General features: G+C 44.2%; 2 protein-coding genes across 9 annotated transcripts in view; one reads left to right on the forward strand and one right to left on the reverse strand.

Annotated features, from left to right (window-relative positions):
• The window catches only part of CPEB3 (cytoplasmic polyadenylation element binding protein 3), a 239,746-nt gene extending 235,725 nt beyond the window's left edge, over window positions 1–4,021 (reverse strand). For 2 of the 8 annotated variants that reach the window (XM_054436208.2, XM_054436207.1), the window contains exon 1: window positions 3,809–4,011. The gene's annotated coding sequence lies outside the window, so the exon portion shown is untranslated. Of the gene's footprint in view, window positions 1–3,808 lie in introns of all 8 variants that reach the window. The other 6 variants (XM_054436211.1, XM_054436213.1, XM_054436209.1 and 3 more) reach the window with 4 other exon arrangements.
• Window positions 4,003–13,890, forward strand: part of MARCHF5 (membrane associated ring-CH-type finger 5) — a 62,362-nt gene continuing 52,474 nt past the window's right edge. Inside the window, exon 1 of the mRNA XM_054436215.2 lies at window positions 4,003–4,412. Within this exon, the coding sequence (XP_054292190.1) occupies window positions 4,378–4,412 (35 nt within the window). The 5' untranslated portion in view covers window positions 4,003–4,377. The remainder of the gene's footprint in view (window positions 4,413–13,890) is intronic.

Below are 13,890 nucleotides of genomic sequence, written 5' to 3' on the forward strand. Positions count from 1 at the left end.
GTCATGCTGGTTACTGTCTTGGCTGAATATCATTTATCATAGACTTTTTTTTTTTTTTTTTTGAGACGGAGTCTCACTCTGTTGCCAGGCTGGAGTGCAGTGACACGATCTCGGCTCATTGCAACCTCCACCTCCCAGGTTCAAGCAATTCTCCTACCTCAGCCTCCTGAGTAGCTGGGACTAAAGGTATGCGCCACTATCATAGATTTTCAACCCTATATATAAATGCAGGAGTGCATTTCAATGTGGTTTTGGTCAGATTAAGGTCTTAATAATCGAGACTTTTTTCCTTCAAAATCAGAGAATATATTGTAATTCCAATTATTCTGAGTCTTATTGGAAAACGTAAGAGCCACAAAAAACAAAGTTGACAAACAATATTGAAATTCAGACAATATGTGTCACCCATTTCAAATGTTAGGATTAATTTATTTTCTGAGTTTTATCAATCACTATTTTTGCACATACTAATAAGAAACAAAGTTAGTAATAAAGAATTATCAGTTATCTGTTTATATGCTTCTTTTTAGATACCCTTACGAACATTTTCTGTGGAGCTAATTACTCTTTTAAAAGCTTTATTGAGATGTAATTTACGTAACATTAAAATTCACCCATTTTAAGTGTACAATGGGTTTTTGAGTGTATTTATAGTTTTGCCACTATTACCATAACCTAATTTTATCTTATTTGTGATATAATTCATAAAATTATATAACCAGAACCACTATCTCATTCTAGAACATTTTCATCCCTCTAATAAGGAACCTCATACTCATTAGCAGTCACTCCCCATTTCTCCCCAACTCCTTCAGCCCTATGCAATCACTAATCTACTTTCAGTCTCTATGGAGTTGCCTATTCTTGACATTTCATGCAAATAGAATCATACAATATGTGGTCTTTGTGACTGGCTCCTCTCACTTGGTATAATGTTTTCAAGTTTCTTTCATGTTATAGCATGTATCATAACTTTATTCCTTGTTTTCTCCTAATATTCTATTGTATGATATACCACGTGTGGTTTATCCATTCATCAACTGGTGGATATTTGGGTTTCCACTTTTTGGCTATCAAGAATAATGCTGTAGGCCAGGTGCTATGGCTCATGCCTGTAATCCTAGCATTTTGGGAGGCCGAGGTGGGAGGATCATTTGTGCTCATGAGTTCGAGACCAGCCTGGGCAACACGGCAAAACACCATCTCTACAAAAAAATTTTTTTAAGCCAGACATAGTGGCGCGCCCCTGTAGTCCTAGCTACTTGGGGGGCTGAGGCAGGGGGAATGCTTGAGCCCCTGAGGCTGAGGATGCAGTGAGCTGGCGCCACTGGACTCCAGCCTGGATGACAAAGTGAGACCCTGTCTCAAAAAAAAAAACCCAGAATAATGCTGCTATAAACATTCACAAACAAGATTTTGTGTAGACATATGTTTTCATTTCTCTTGAAAGTACCTAGAAGTGGAATTACTGGGTCACATGCTAATCACTCTTTAGACCAGTAACAGGATTTTTTTCTACTTTAAAAGGTTTTTGACACAGCCAGAAAGCTGACTTTTCAAAAAATGCAAACATAAAATCCATTTGTTGGTATAATAAGGTCAAGGTGCACATGTCTTTGCTATCAACAAAAGGTATCATATTTTCCAATTTCAGTTGAAATAGAAATTCTAACATTGGTTAAGATCTTAGAATCTTGGAGTTTGTACTAGTGTACTTAATCCATATGCTGGGATAAAATTCTGTTTTTAAGCAGGAAGTATACATCCAACTCCTATGGCTGACAACTGCTTAAGAAATAAGTAATAAGGTTAGACTGACATAGCACAAGAAGCAAAAAATAATAATTTAAAATGTTAAGACACCGGGCTGTGCACGGTGGCTCACATCTATGATCCCAGCCCTATGGGAGGCCGAGGCAGGCAGATGACTTGAGATCAGGAGTTCAAGATCAGCCTGGTCAACATGGTGAGACCCTGACTCTGCCAAAAATACAAAAGTTAGCCAGGCATGGTGGTGCGAGCCTGTAATCCCAGCTACTCTGGAGGCTGAGGCACGAGAATCACCTGAACCCGGAGGAGGAGACTGCAGTGAGCCAAGATAGTGCCACTGCACTCCAGCCTGAGCAACACCGCGAGACTCCGTTTCAAAAAAATAAAATAGACCGGGCGCGATGGCTCGCCCCTGTAATCCCAGCACTTTGGGAGGCCGAGACGGGCTGATCGCCTGAGGTCAGGAGTTCGAGACCAGCCTGGTCAACATATAGTGAAACCCCATCTCTATTAAAAAATACAAAAATTAGCTGGGTGTGGTGGCACACACCTGCAGTCCCAGCTACTTGGGAAGCTGAGGCTAGGAGGATCGCTTGAACTCAGGAGGTGGAGCTTGCAGTGAGTCAAGACAGCACCACTGCACTCCAGCCTGGGCAACAGAGCAAGACTTCATCTCTCAAAATAAATAAATTAATTAAATAAATGAATTAATTAAATAAAATATTAGACACTGGCCACATGCGGTGACTCACACCTGTAATCCCAACACTTCGGGAGACCGATGTGGGTGGCTCGCTTGAGCCCAGGAGTTGCAAGACCAGCCGGGGCAACACGGCGAAACCGCGTCTCTACCAAAAAAAAAAATATATATATATATACGTATTATATATTATAAATGTATATATATGTATTATATATTATAAATGTATTATATATAATAAATAATACATATATTATATATAATACAAATATATATAAAATATTAGACACCCCGATTAAACTAAATACTCATTTTCTTTCCCTAGGAGGAGTGTGTGTGTATGTGTGTGGTGGGGGGGTGCTGTTTCTCAAAAGCATATTTCAAAAATTGGAGGCCAAGTAAGCTTCTGGTCACATTTTTTGGGTTTGCTGTTTTTTCCCAGCAATGAACACTCTAGTTCAAACATACTTCGCAAATTTTGAACAGATAATGAAAAGTTGATTGTAAAATTCTACATATAAAAAGAGCTTTAAAAACACATTTTCATTTTTTAAAAAATCAAACACCTTGTAGCAGATATTAGACATAATCAAGGGAAAACTACCAGCGTCCTACCAATCACAGCCCTAGAGAAAACGCCACAGGTCGTCCAAAAAACGCATTCGTTTGAGCCGACAGCTCTTTCCTCCCGCCAAAGCTATCCCTCGAACGTCAGAAGCTGACCCAAGGAGTGACTGATGATTTCTCCTTTTTGATTCCCCACCCCCGCCACTCCCAATCCACCTGCTTGAAGGTGTCAACGCGACTAGAAACGGTTAACAGTGACCAGCAGCAGAGAGAGAAACAAACATCCCTGACAACCCACAGCTGAGTAAGCAAGAGCTGTTTATTCACCAACGTGTTCCATTTGGAGACTGTCGGCGAGCCCTGGAAAGCCTAGGCACATTTGAGAAGGTTTCTGGAGAGGGAGAGAATCATCTTTCCTTCCCCCAACTCCCCAGCCCCAAACACACACTGAGAGACTCGGGTGGAAGCTGTCTGGTCCAGGAAGTCCCGACTTGCCCGCCTCCTCAAGAAGAACCTCACGCACCAAAGCAGCCGACCCCTTGCGGGGGTGGTGTAATTCCCCCAAAATGGGCTCTGCCGCAGGAGAGGCTGGCTCCAGCGCCGGGGGCTTCGGAAGGAATTTCTGCCACCCCCACCGCCGCCACTGACCGCCCCGACGCCACGGCCGGGGACCCTGATAAGAAATGGCCCTTCAGCCCCCTCCCCTCACCTGGCTCGGTCCCACCTGAGGGCAAGAGCGGAGGCAAAAACAAACAGGCAGGGAGGGCTGACCTTGTTGCTACTGACAGTGGAGCGGCGCATCCTGCTGCTTCCTGGAAAGCGGCCCGAAAGACATTTTTTCCCCCTGGAGGAAGGAAACGGGAGGGCGCCGGCCGGACGGCGGCAGGCGCGGAGGCGTTGGTCCGGGCGGGCTGTGCAGCCTCTAGCGGGGACGGTCCGAGGACTACATCTCCCAGGCTGCTCTGGGCCGCCCTGCGTCGTAACCCCGGCGCGCACGGAGGCGGTGACTCTTACCTCACAAAGGTAGCTCCTCCGCCGGCAGCAACTCGGCGCCCGCGGTCCATGGACCGGAACCTCGGGCCGACAGACAGGAACCCGGGCCGCGATCGCCGCCTCCCCGCCTCAGGCTCCTCCTCCTCGCTCTCCGCCGCCTCCGCCGGACTCCCGCAGGTCCCGCACCGCAGCCGCCAGGCTAGCGGAGCTGCCCCGGGAAGCTGGGTGACGGGTTCGCGGCTGCCGCCGGCCTGCGGCCTACTCCGCCGCCTCTCAGTGCTATTGTCCCTGGGCCTGGCCTTGAGCGGGTCCACTGGGGAAGGCCGAGTGCGCCGGCTCCGCGGAAGATGCCGGACCAAGCCCTACAGCAGATGCTGGACAGGTACGGGCAGCTGTGGGGGGGACCGGGAGCCGCCGACCCTCGCTCTGGCCCTGACCGCGCCCGCCCTCGAGGCTCTTGGTGAGCAGAACCCAGCGTGCCGGGAGGAGTTCCACGGCCAGGGGGCCGTGAGAGGGGCAAAAAGTTTGGAGTCTAGACCTGGGGGAGGACAGAGCGAGCGGCCTGGGTCGTAGACTTTGGGTGAAACTTAGCTAAGGAGTGGCGTCTGGTTTCCTTGGAACCCCGTTTTGACCTGAGAGGGACTCATGTTAATCCACAAAATTAGTTTTCCTTGCCTTCTTCCCCTCCCCCTTCCCCCCTCCCCAACTTGTGAAGTGTTTGTCAGCGATGTCGCTGGCAAGAACCGGATTATCTTTCAGGGGAATGACTCCCTTATAATTTTAAGTCTCTGTCTGAGAACCAATGATAAGCATTCTTTTGGAATGCTTGATAGGCTGATTTCATTCTCCCCCTTTCCCTGAGCCCGCACCACCCCCGCCCCATCCCGTCCCCACCTCCGAACTGTAAGGTCAGAGTATCCGCAAGGGAGATTTAACGGTCAGACCAGAGTAGAGGTTATGGAAAACAGCCAAATGAGTCCAACGCTGAACATTTAGTGTACTTGACGATGATTGAGTTCATTGAAGACGTTTCAGCTCGTACAGGAGTCCAGTTGCCCATTCTTGGGGGGCCTGAGTCGGTAAAACTCTTTGTGAAGTCGGGTGCACCGCCCTCTGCTGTTGAAATTCTAGTCCGTGGGTCCTACCAAGAGTTTTTGGAGACTCTAAATCCACATTTCCCCCCAGCCAAGTCTTACTTCCTGGCATAGCAAGTTGTACAAGCTAATTCATAATGTTTGTGGTTGCTTACAATTTGCAGTAGACATCACTTGCCACCCATTTCAGCAGGTGGTACCAACTCTTTGTACTCAGTAAAATTCCAACTGTAAGGTGTTAAATGAAGGCCCTCCCTTAATTGAGTTTATACCCAGTTCAACGCTTTTGGGCCTGCCACACCCAGAACACAAATGACCCAAGGGTACACATCCTTCCAGAGTGACAGACATTTTTTTGGAGCTTAGAATTTTGAGCCATCTCAGTTAATAGAAATTATGTCACTGATTTTTTTCAGTTGAGATAACTGGTGATTCATCCAGCCCTTATTTCAGGTCAACATTCTGACAATTGTATTGACTGCTTTATATATGTGTGTGATATGTGTGTGGTTTATAAGCTCTTGGAAGGCAGAAACTTACTATTGTTTATCTTGAATCCCAGAACAGAGCCTGGTACTCAGTAGGTAATCAGTAAGTATTTGTTGTATGAACTAATGCACAAACTTATTTGTCAGTTTCCCCAGTTGTCTAGGGGTCTGATAATTTACCAGGTTTTCCTTTCGTTGTAAATTGGCAAATTGTGGCAAATTAAAATATGCCCAGAGGAGACCACCTGCCACTGCCAGTTCTATTCTGTTGAGACCCTGTTCTGATGCGGGGTATTTTGTAGTTAATTTTTTTCCTTTGAGGGCCTCCTGCTTTTCATTTTTACGTAGTGACTTTTTTTCTTCTTTTTTTTGAGACAGGGTCTCTCTGTTGCCTAGACTGGAATGTAGTGGCAGTGGCAGTGGCATTGGCATGATCTCAACTCACTGCAACCCCCGCCTTCCGGGCTCAGGTGATCCTCCTACCTCAGCCTCCCTAGTAGCTGGGACCACAACACATACCACCATGCCCAGCTAATTTTTTGTATTTTATAGAGCCGGAGTTTTGCCATGTTGCCCGTGCTGGTCTCAAACTCCTGGGCTCAAGTGATCCTCCCGCCTAGCCTCCCAAAGTGCTGGATTGTCAGGCATGAGCCATCATGCCCGGCCTAGAAAAGTTCTTATGTCCAAAAGCTGACCTGACTTTTCATATACTCTTTGGAGATTTCCATAAAAGTAAGAAGCCAAAGAGTGAGCCTGGGCAGGTGGCTCACCCCTGTAATCCCAGCACTTTGGGAGGCCAAGGCAGGCAGATCACTAGAGGTCAGGAGTTTGAGACCAGCCTAGCCAACATGGTGAAACCCTGTCTCTACTAAAAAAAATATATATATACACAAAAATTAGGCAGGCGTAGTGGCGTGGGCCTGTAGTTCCAACTCTTGGGAGGCTGAGGCATGAGAATTGCTTGAACCTGGGAGACGGAGGTTGCAGTGAGCTGAGATCGCACCATTGTGCTCCAGCCTGAGTGACAGAGCGAAACTCCATCTCAAAAAAAAAAAAAAAAAAAAAAAAAGCTAGTGAGGCATTTAAAACTTATTAACAGAAATGTGAAGATTCTGGCTGCCATTTACTGAAGTAGGTGACTATGACACTGGCTTACTCTCATCTTTGTACTCTTTTGACATACCTTAAGGTAGATTTTTAACATGACTTTCAAAGACCGTTATTGTCTAGATTAGTAGTTGGCAACCTACTTCCATGTTAGAATTACCTGGAGAGCATTTCAGAATATGCATGGATGCTGGACCCTGTCTAAGACCAATAAGATGAAAAATTTCTGTTGGGTAGAGCCTGGGCATCTATATTTTAAAGCTTTTTAAATGTTTTAGGTATGGCTGAAACCTACTGCCCTAAGTCCTAAGGCAGTGATATCTTTCATGATAAGAGATAGTAGGGTATAGTGAGTAAAGCTTGGGCTCAGAGATAGAAAGTATGAAATTCGAATTTTGCCACTTACTAGCTATGTGACTTTGAACTTAGATTCTGACACTATGTATATCATCATTTATAAAATGAGAACCCTACTTCACAGGGCTACAGCAAATGAAACATACATCTCTACAAAACAACAAAACACTCTATGTTAGCCCAATAGAAGGCACTTAAGACTAATGTAAATCAGTTTGGCCATTTTTCCCCTATCTACTTTATGTTTACAGCTTTCTTCATCTGGGCTGGCCCTACTGCAAGTTGAACACAAAGATACTCAACGTGGTTCACTTGAGGAATACCAACAGGGCCAAGAGACTAAAATATGTCAGCCTATTAGGACCCAGAATTCTTTTCATGAATTTGGCTTCTCCCCAACCTGGTTTTTGGTGGCAATTTTTGAGGGACAGAATTTAGCTCAGATAACTGTTCATTTGTTTATTTCTTTAATGCAAGTTTTATCTTCATGAAGACTAAGGAAATGTGTATTACATATTGTTCTGTTGCTTTTAGGTTAAGTTGTGTATTTTATTTAGGCCAGGCACAGTGGCTCATGCCTGTAATCCCAGCACTTTGGGAGGCCGAGATGAGAGGATTGCTTGAGCCCAGGAGTTAGAGACCAGTGTGGGCAACATGGCAAGACTCAGTCTTTACAAAAATGTTAAAAATTAGGCCAGGCCTGGTGGCACATGCCTGTGGTCCCAAATATTCAGGAAGCTGAGGTGGAAGGATTCCTTGGGGGTCGTGGCTGCAGTGAGCTGTGTTTGTGCCCTGGGTACTCCAGCCCAGGTAACAGAGCAAGACCCTGTCTTAAAAAAAAAAAAAAAAAAAAAAAAAAAAGTGTTATTTTACAATGAATCAACTATTAAACATTTACACTTATTGAATTTATTTAACGAATACTGAGTGTCTTCATATGCCCAGTACCATTCTAGGCCCTTGGTATATAGTGGTGAATTGAACATAACAAAAATGCCCTTACGGAGCTTCAATTCCAGTGGTGTTTGTGTTGTCTAAACTGTCGAAGTGAAGACTATTTTAATTGTAACATGAATGGTATGTTCAATTTATACCATTTAATCTTTCAGGGTTTTTAAACTAGAGGCAACTTTTTTTTTTTTTTTTTTTTGAGGCGAAGTCTCATTCACTCTGTCACCTGGGCCAACTAGTGACAACTTCTTTTATTTATTTATTTATTATTTTTTATTTATTATTTTTTTTTTTTTTGAGACAGAGTCTCGCTCAGTCGCCCAGGCTGGAGTGCAGTGGCGCAATCTTGGCTTGCTGCAAACTCTGCCTCCTGGGTTCACGCCATTCTTCTGCCTCAGCCTCCCGAGTGGCTGGGACTACAGGCACCCGCCACCAAGCCCAGCTAATTTTTTTGTATTTTTAGTAGAGACGGGGTTTCACCGTGTTAGCCAGGATGGTGTCGATCTCCTGACCTCGTGATCTGCTGGAATTGGCCTCCCACAGTGCTGGGATTACAGGCGTGAGCCACCACCGCGCCCAGCCTGTGGCAACTTCTTAATAGCTGAAGTTGAATTCCCTTGTCCTTTGCAAATAACTCATTTTAGTTTAGCTATTATTTGTTTATATTGGTAACTTTGATTACTGCAATATTTGTAGGTGGAAAGAATATATATATACGTATATATATACGTACGTATGTACATATATATGTATATGTATATATATACACATACATATATATACACACACATACATACATATATATGGAATTTTTTTTTTTTTTCACGGAATTTCGCTCTTGTTGCCCAGGCTGCTGGAGGGCAATGGCGCAATCTCAGTTCACCGCAATCTCCGCCTCTCGGGTTCGAGTGATTCTCCTGCCTTAGCCTCCCGAGTAGCTGGGATTACAGGCATGTGCCACCACGCCCGGCTAATTTTGTATTTTTAGTAGAGACGGGGTATCTCTACATTGGTCAGGCTGGTCTCGAGCTCCTGACCTCAGGTAATCCACCTACCTCCACCTCCCAAAGTGCTGGGATTACAGGGGTGAGCCACCGCTCCCGGCCATATGGATATATATTCTTTGGATTGCCTTTTGTTTTTATAAACTATAAGTGTTTTATATAAATTTATTATTTGAACCTTTTAAGTTGTTGTGGGGAAACAAGAATGGTGGAAAGGGGGGTGATTTTTCTAGTGTCATGAATGTTTCAGTGTCACAAATATCATTTCCCTGAAATGATAACCATTCATAAGCCCAAACCCTTTATATCAGGCCTTTTGAACCTTAGTTAGCTCTTCTGTCTTTCATTGCTTCAATTCTTTAATAAGAAGTTGTTATATATTACTTTCTCTTTCACCACCGACATTCTTATTTTTCTCTAAAACCTCTCTAAAGTTAGGAGTGAATTTACAGAGAACAATGCAAAGAATATTATAACAAACTGCAGGAACGGACCTCTGATTTGAAGCCTGGACCTACTGAGAAATGCTTTTGGAAACTACTTCTGCTCCCCCCGTCTTAAAATAAACACACATTAATTTGTTGAGGTTGTTTTGCATCACTTACTTGCATCTAGTAAATAGGCAAGGAGTGTAGCCAGAATGTCCCCAGAATGGTCAGATGGGAGAAAGAGCAGAGAGAGTGGTCTGTTCTTCCAGCCCCCTCCCACAATGCTAAAGTGAATTAGAATTCTGCCTCTGTGAGAGTGTTATCCACAGATGTATACCCCTTTGAAGACCAAGGAAGCTATACTCTAATAGGAGCATGCTGTGTAAACAATTTCACATTCTCTTTGTCAGTTGACCTCTTTTTCTCAATCACATCACCATGTTGACAATTACAGACCAATGCCCAGAATTAAAAACCATCATCAATTATATTTATTTCCAGATATGTGTAAAAAATGGAAACATCATAGATAAAATTAAATCCCCTTTGACCACCGTCCCCAATGGCATATCTTCTCATCCCCACTCCACTATCATGGGTGTATATTCTTCCATCCTTCTTGGTTTAATGCTTTTATATAGAAAAGTATATTAATAGACTACTTTTTTTTTTTTTTGAGTCAGGGTCTTACTCCATTGCTCAGGCTGGAGTGGAGTGTCACAGTCACGGCTCACTACAGCCTCAACCTCCCAGGCTCAAGTGATCCTCCCACCTCAGCTTCCAGAGTAGCTGGGACTACTGGTGTGCACCACCACACCTGGCTGATTTTTTGTATTTTTTTTGTGGAGACGGGGTTTCACCATGTTGCCCAGGCTGGTCTCAAACTCCTGGGCTCAAGTGATCCTCTCGCCTCGGCCTCCCAAAGTGGGGGGACTACAGGTGTGTTCCACCACATCCAGCTTTCACCCTTTTTTTTTTTTCTTTTTTTTTGAGACAGAGTCTCACTCTGTCACCCAAGCTGGAGTGCAGTGGCGTGATCTCAGCTCGCTGTTGCAACCTCCACCTCCTGAGTTCAAGTGATTCTCCCACCTCAACCTCCCAAGTGGCTGGGACTACAAGCATGTGCCACCACACCCAGCTAATTTTTTGTATTTTTAGTAGAGACAGGGTTTCACTATGTTGGCCAGACTGGTTCAAACTCCCGACCTCGTGATCCACCTGCCTTGGCCTCCCAAAGTGCTGGGATTTCAGGCATGAGCTGCCACACCCGGCGTTTTTTCTTTTTTAATCCAGTCTCGTTTATGACATTTAGGTTCTTATTTTCTCTTTAGTATTTCTCCTGATAATTTGACTTTCATTCCCCTTTCTTGTCATTGGCTCTACTGAAAGTATACTGAAAGGCTGGGTGCAGTGGCTCACACCTGTAATCCCAGCACTTTGGAAGACCGAGGCAGGCCAATCACTTGAGGTCAGGAGTTCAAGACCAGCCTGGCCAACATGGCGAAACCCCATCTCTACAAAAAATACAAACATTAGTAGGGCATAGTGGCACACACCTGTAATCTCAGCTACTCAGGAGGCTGAGGCACAAGAATCGCTTGAACCTGGGAGGCAAAGGTTGCAGTGAGCTGAGATCGTGCCACTGCACTCCAGCCTGAGCAGGAGAGCAAGTCTCAGTCTCTCTCTCTCTCTCTCTCTCTCTCTATATATGTATATATATACTAAAGGTCACCAATAATTTCTTAGTAAATATAATGACATCTTCTTCAGGACTTTTTATCCTTCAGAATCACGTTACCTTTTTCTTCCTTCAATTTCTATGTATGGTTCAATTCTCAGCATTTACTATTTTGAAAAAGTATACTTACTCACTCTCTTTCCTGTTTATTCAAACAACTCCCAGATCTGTGTCTTTATTCCTGACCTCTTTTCCTCATTTCCTTTAGCACCTAATTTCTACCTGCCCAGTGGACATTTCCATTTGTGTGTATACAGTATTGCCAATCAATCTAAAACTAAGCTACTTATCTTGACTTCTCAATTTTTGGTCTTTGATATTACCAGTCTTCTTGTCCACCAGCTATAAAACATAAATTTTGTTTGTTTCTTTGTTTGTTTGTTTTTGAGACAGGGTCTGGCTCTGTCCCCCAGGCTGGAGTGCAGTGGCCCATCTCGGCTTACTGCAACGTCCATCCCCCACCCTCCGGCTCAAAATATCCTCCCACCTCACCCTCCTGACTAGCTGGGACTGTATGTCCAGCTAATTTTTGTATTTTTAGTAGAGACGGGCTTTTGCCATGTTGCCCAGGCTGGTCTCAAACTCCTGAGCTCAAGTGACCCTCCTGCCTCAGCCTCCCAAAGTGCTGGGATTACAGGCATGAGCCTAGCCAAAACATAAGTTTTTCTTGTTTTCTTTGTTTTTGTTAAAGAGACAGGGTCTTGCACTCCCAGGCTCAAGCCTCCCAAGTAGCTAGGAGCACAGTGCAAGCTAGCATGCCCAGCTAATCTTTTTTTAACTTTTTTTTTTGGTAGGGAGGGGGATAGAGACGGGTCTCACTATGTTGCCCAGGCTGTCTCAAACTCCTGTTCTCCACCAATCCTACCTTGGCCTCCCAAAGTGTTAGGACTATAGGCATGAGCTACCTTGCCTGGCCTTTTTACATTTTTTTGCTGCCTTCTTTCCTTCCAGATCCACTTGTTCATCACATATTGTTGATTTTCCTTTTTCTAGCTTCAATTTTTCACTTGGTCCAGTTTGGTCTACAGAGTGGCACTAGAATTAGCCAAGACACAATTATAATCATGGGATTTCTATACTTAAAAATCTGCCAGTCTCTGTGTCACCTAAAAGGATAAAACGTAAACTTTCAACGGGGTAATGTGCTTTGATCTGTTACTATAATCCAGCCCCAACCTACCTTAACCATCCTTCCTGCACTCCCCCTCATTGACCCCTGAACATATCCTGCTCTTTCATTTCTTTATTTTTGCTTTAGGTGCCTTCCTCCCTCCTAACACCTGGTGAAGTCTTACCCATATTGAATTCAGCTGAAATACCACAGTGACACCTTGCACAGCTCCCCCAAACAGAGTTAATAACTCCTTTCTGTGTTTCAATAGAACCTTGATGCATTTATTATAGTATATCACATTATACTGTAAATTTTTTAATATACTTGTCCCATGTCTCAGAGCTTCCCACACACACACACACACATTCATCTGGAAGTTCATTGAGAACAGAAACTGCCTGTATTCCCTATCCTATTTTCCCACAAGGGCCTTAGTACATAGGAGACCCTCTTTTGTAACATGATGTCTTTCTTTTCATTCTTTGTGACATATCGGTGCTTATAATAATCATGCAGAAGCACCATTTTTAAAAATTGCCTCATTTGTTCAAAACTTGTATTTTCTTACTGCTTATTGAGATTAAGTTCAGGGCTGGGCACTTTGGGAGGCTGAGGCAGGAGGATCGCCTGATCTCAGGAGTTTGAGACCCACCTGAGCAAAATACTAAGACCCCGTCTCTACAAAAAATAAAAAAGTAACCAGTGCAGTGGTGCATGCCTATACTCCCAGCTACTCAGGAGGCTGAAGCGGGAGGATCACTTGAGCCTGGGAGATTGAGGCTGCAGCGAGCCATGATCACATCACTGCACTCCAGCCTGGGTATAACAAAGCAAGACCTTGTCTCAAAAAAGAAAAAAAGATCTGGCCAGGCTCAGTGGCTCATGCCTGTAATCCCAGCACTTTGGGAGGCCGAGAGGAGCAGATTGCTTGAGCCCAAGAGTTTGAGACCAGCATGGGCAACATGGAGAAACCCTGTGTCTACTTAAAAAAAAAAAAAAAGAAAAGAAAAGAAAAAATAGCTGAGTGTGGTGGTCCACACCTGTAATCACAGCTACTGGGGAGGCTGAGGTGGGAAGATCACCTGAGCCCAGGTTGTGGAGGTTGCAGTGAGCTGAGATTGCACCATGCCACTGCACTCTAGCCTGGGCCACAGAGCAAGACCCTGTCTCAAAAAAAAAAAAAAAAAAAGAGATCATATTCTTTAGCCTGTCCTTCAGGACACTCACCATTATTCACAGACCATTTATTATGCTCCCTATTATGTTTAAGATATGGAGTACATAGCTGGCACCAACTGCCTTTTTAAAGCCTTTCTTCTCTTTATAAATAAGTGTATAAGTACCTAAGTCTTTTGCCCAAGCCAGACTGGCTTGCACACTTTCTTCCAAACATAAGGTGGTTTTTGTTTTTGGGTTTTGTTTGGCATCTTTTCTTTCAAAGCTCTACCCATTTTTCAAGACCTAGTTAGGTTCTGCCTTGTTTATAATGCTCTTCTGACCATGTCTGCAGAAATATTTTTCTCTTCTTCTCCAGACTCATGTAGCAGTTCATCTTCAGTGCCTCCTAAGTCTGTTTTTG

The sequence above is a fragment of the Pongo pygmaeus genome, chromosome 8 (genome assembly GCF_028885625.2).
Source record: "Pongo pygmaeus isolate AG05252 chromosome 8, NHGRI_mPonPyg2-v2.0_pri, whole genome shotgun sequence".
Taxonomy (NCBI): domain Eukaryota; kingdom Metazoa; phylum Chordata; class Mammalia; order Primates; family Hominidae; genus Pongo; species Pongo pygmaeus.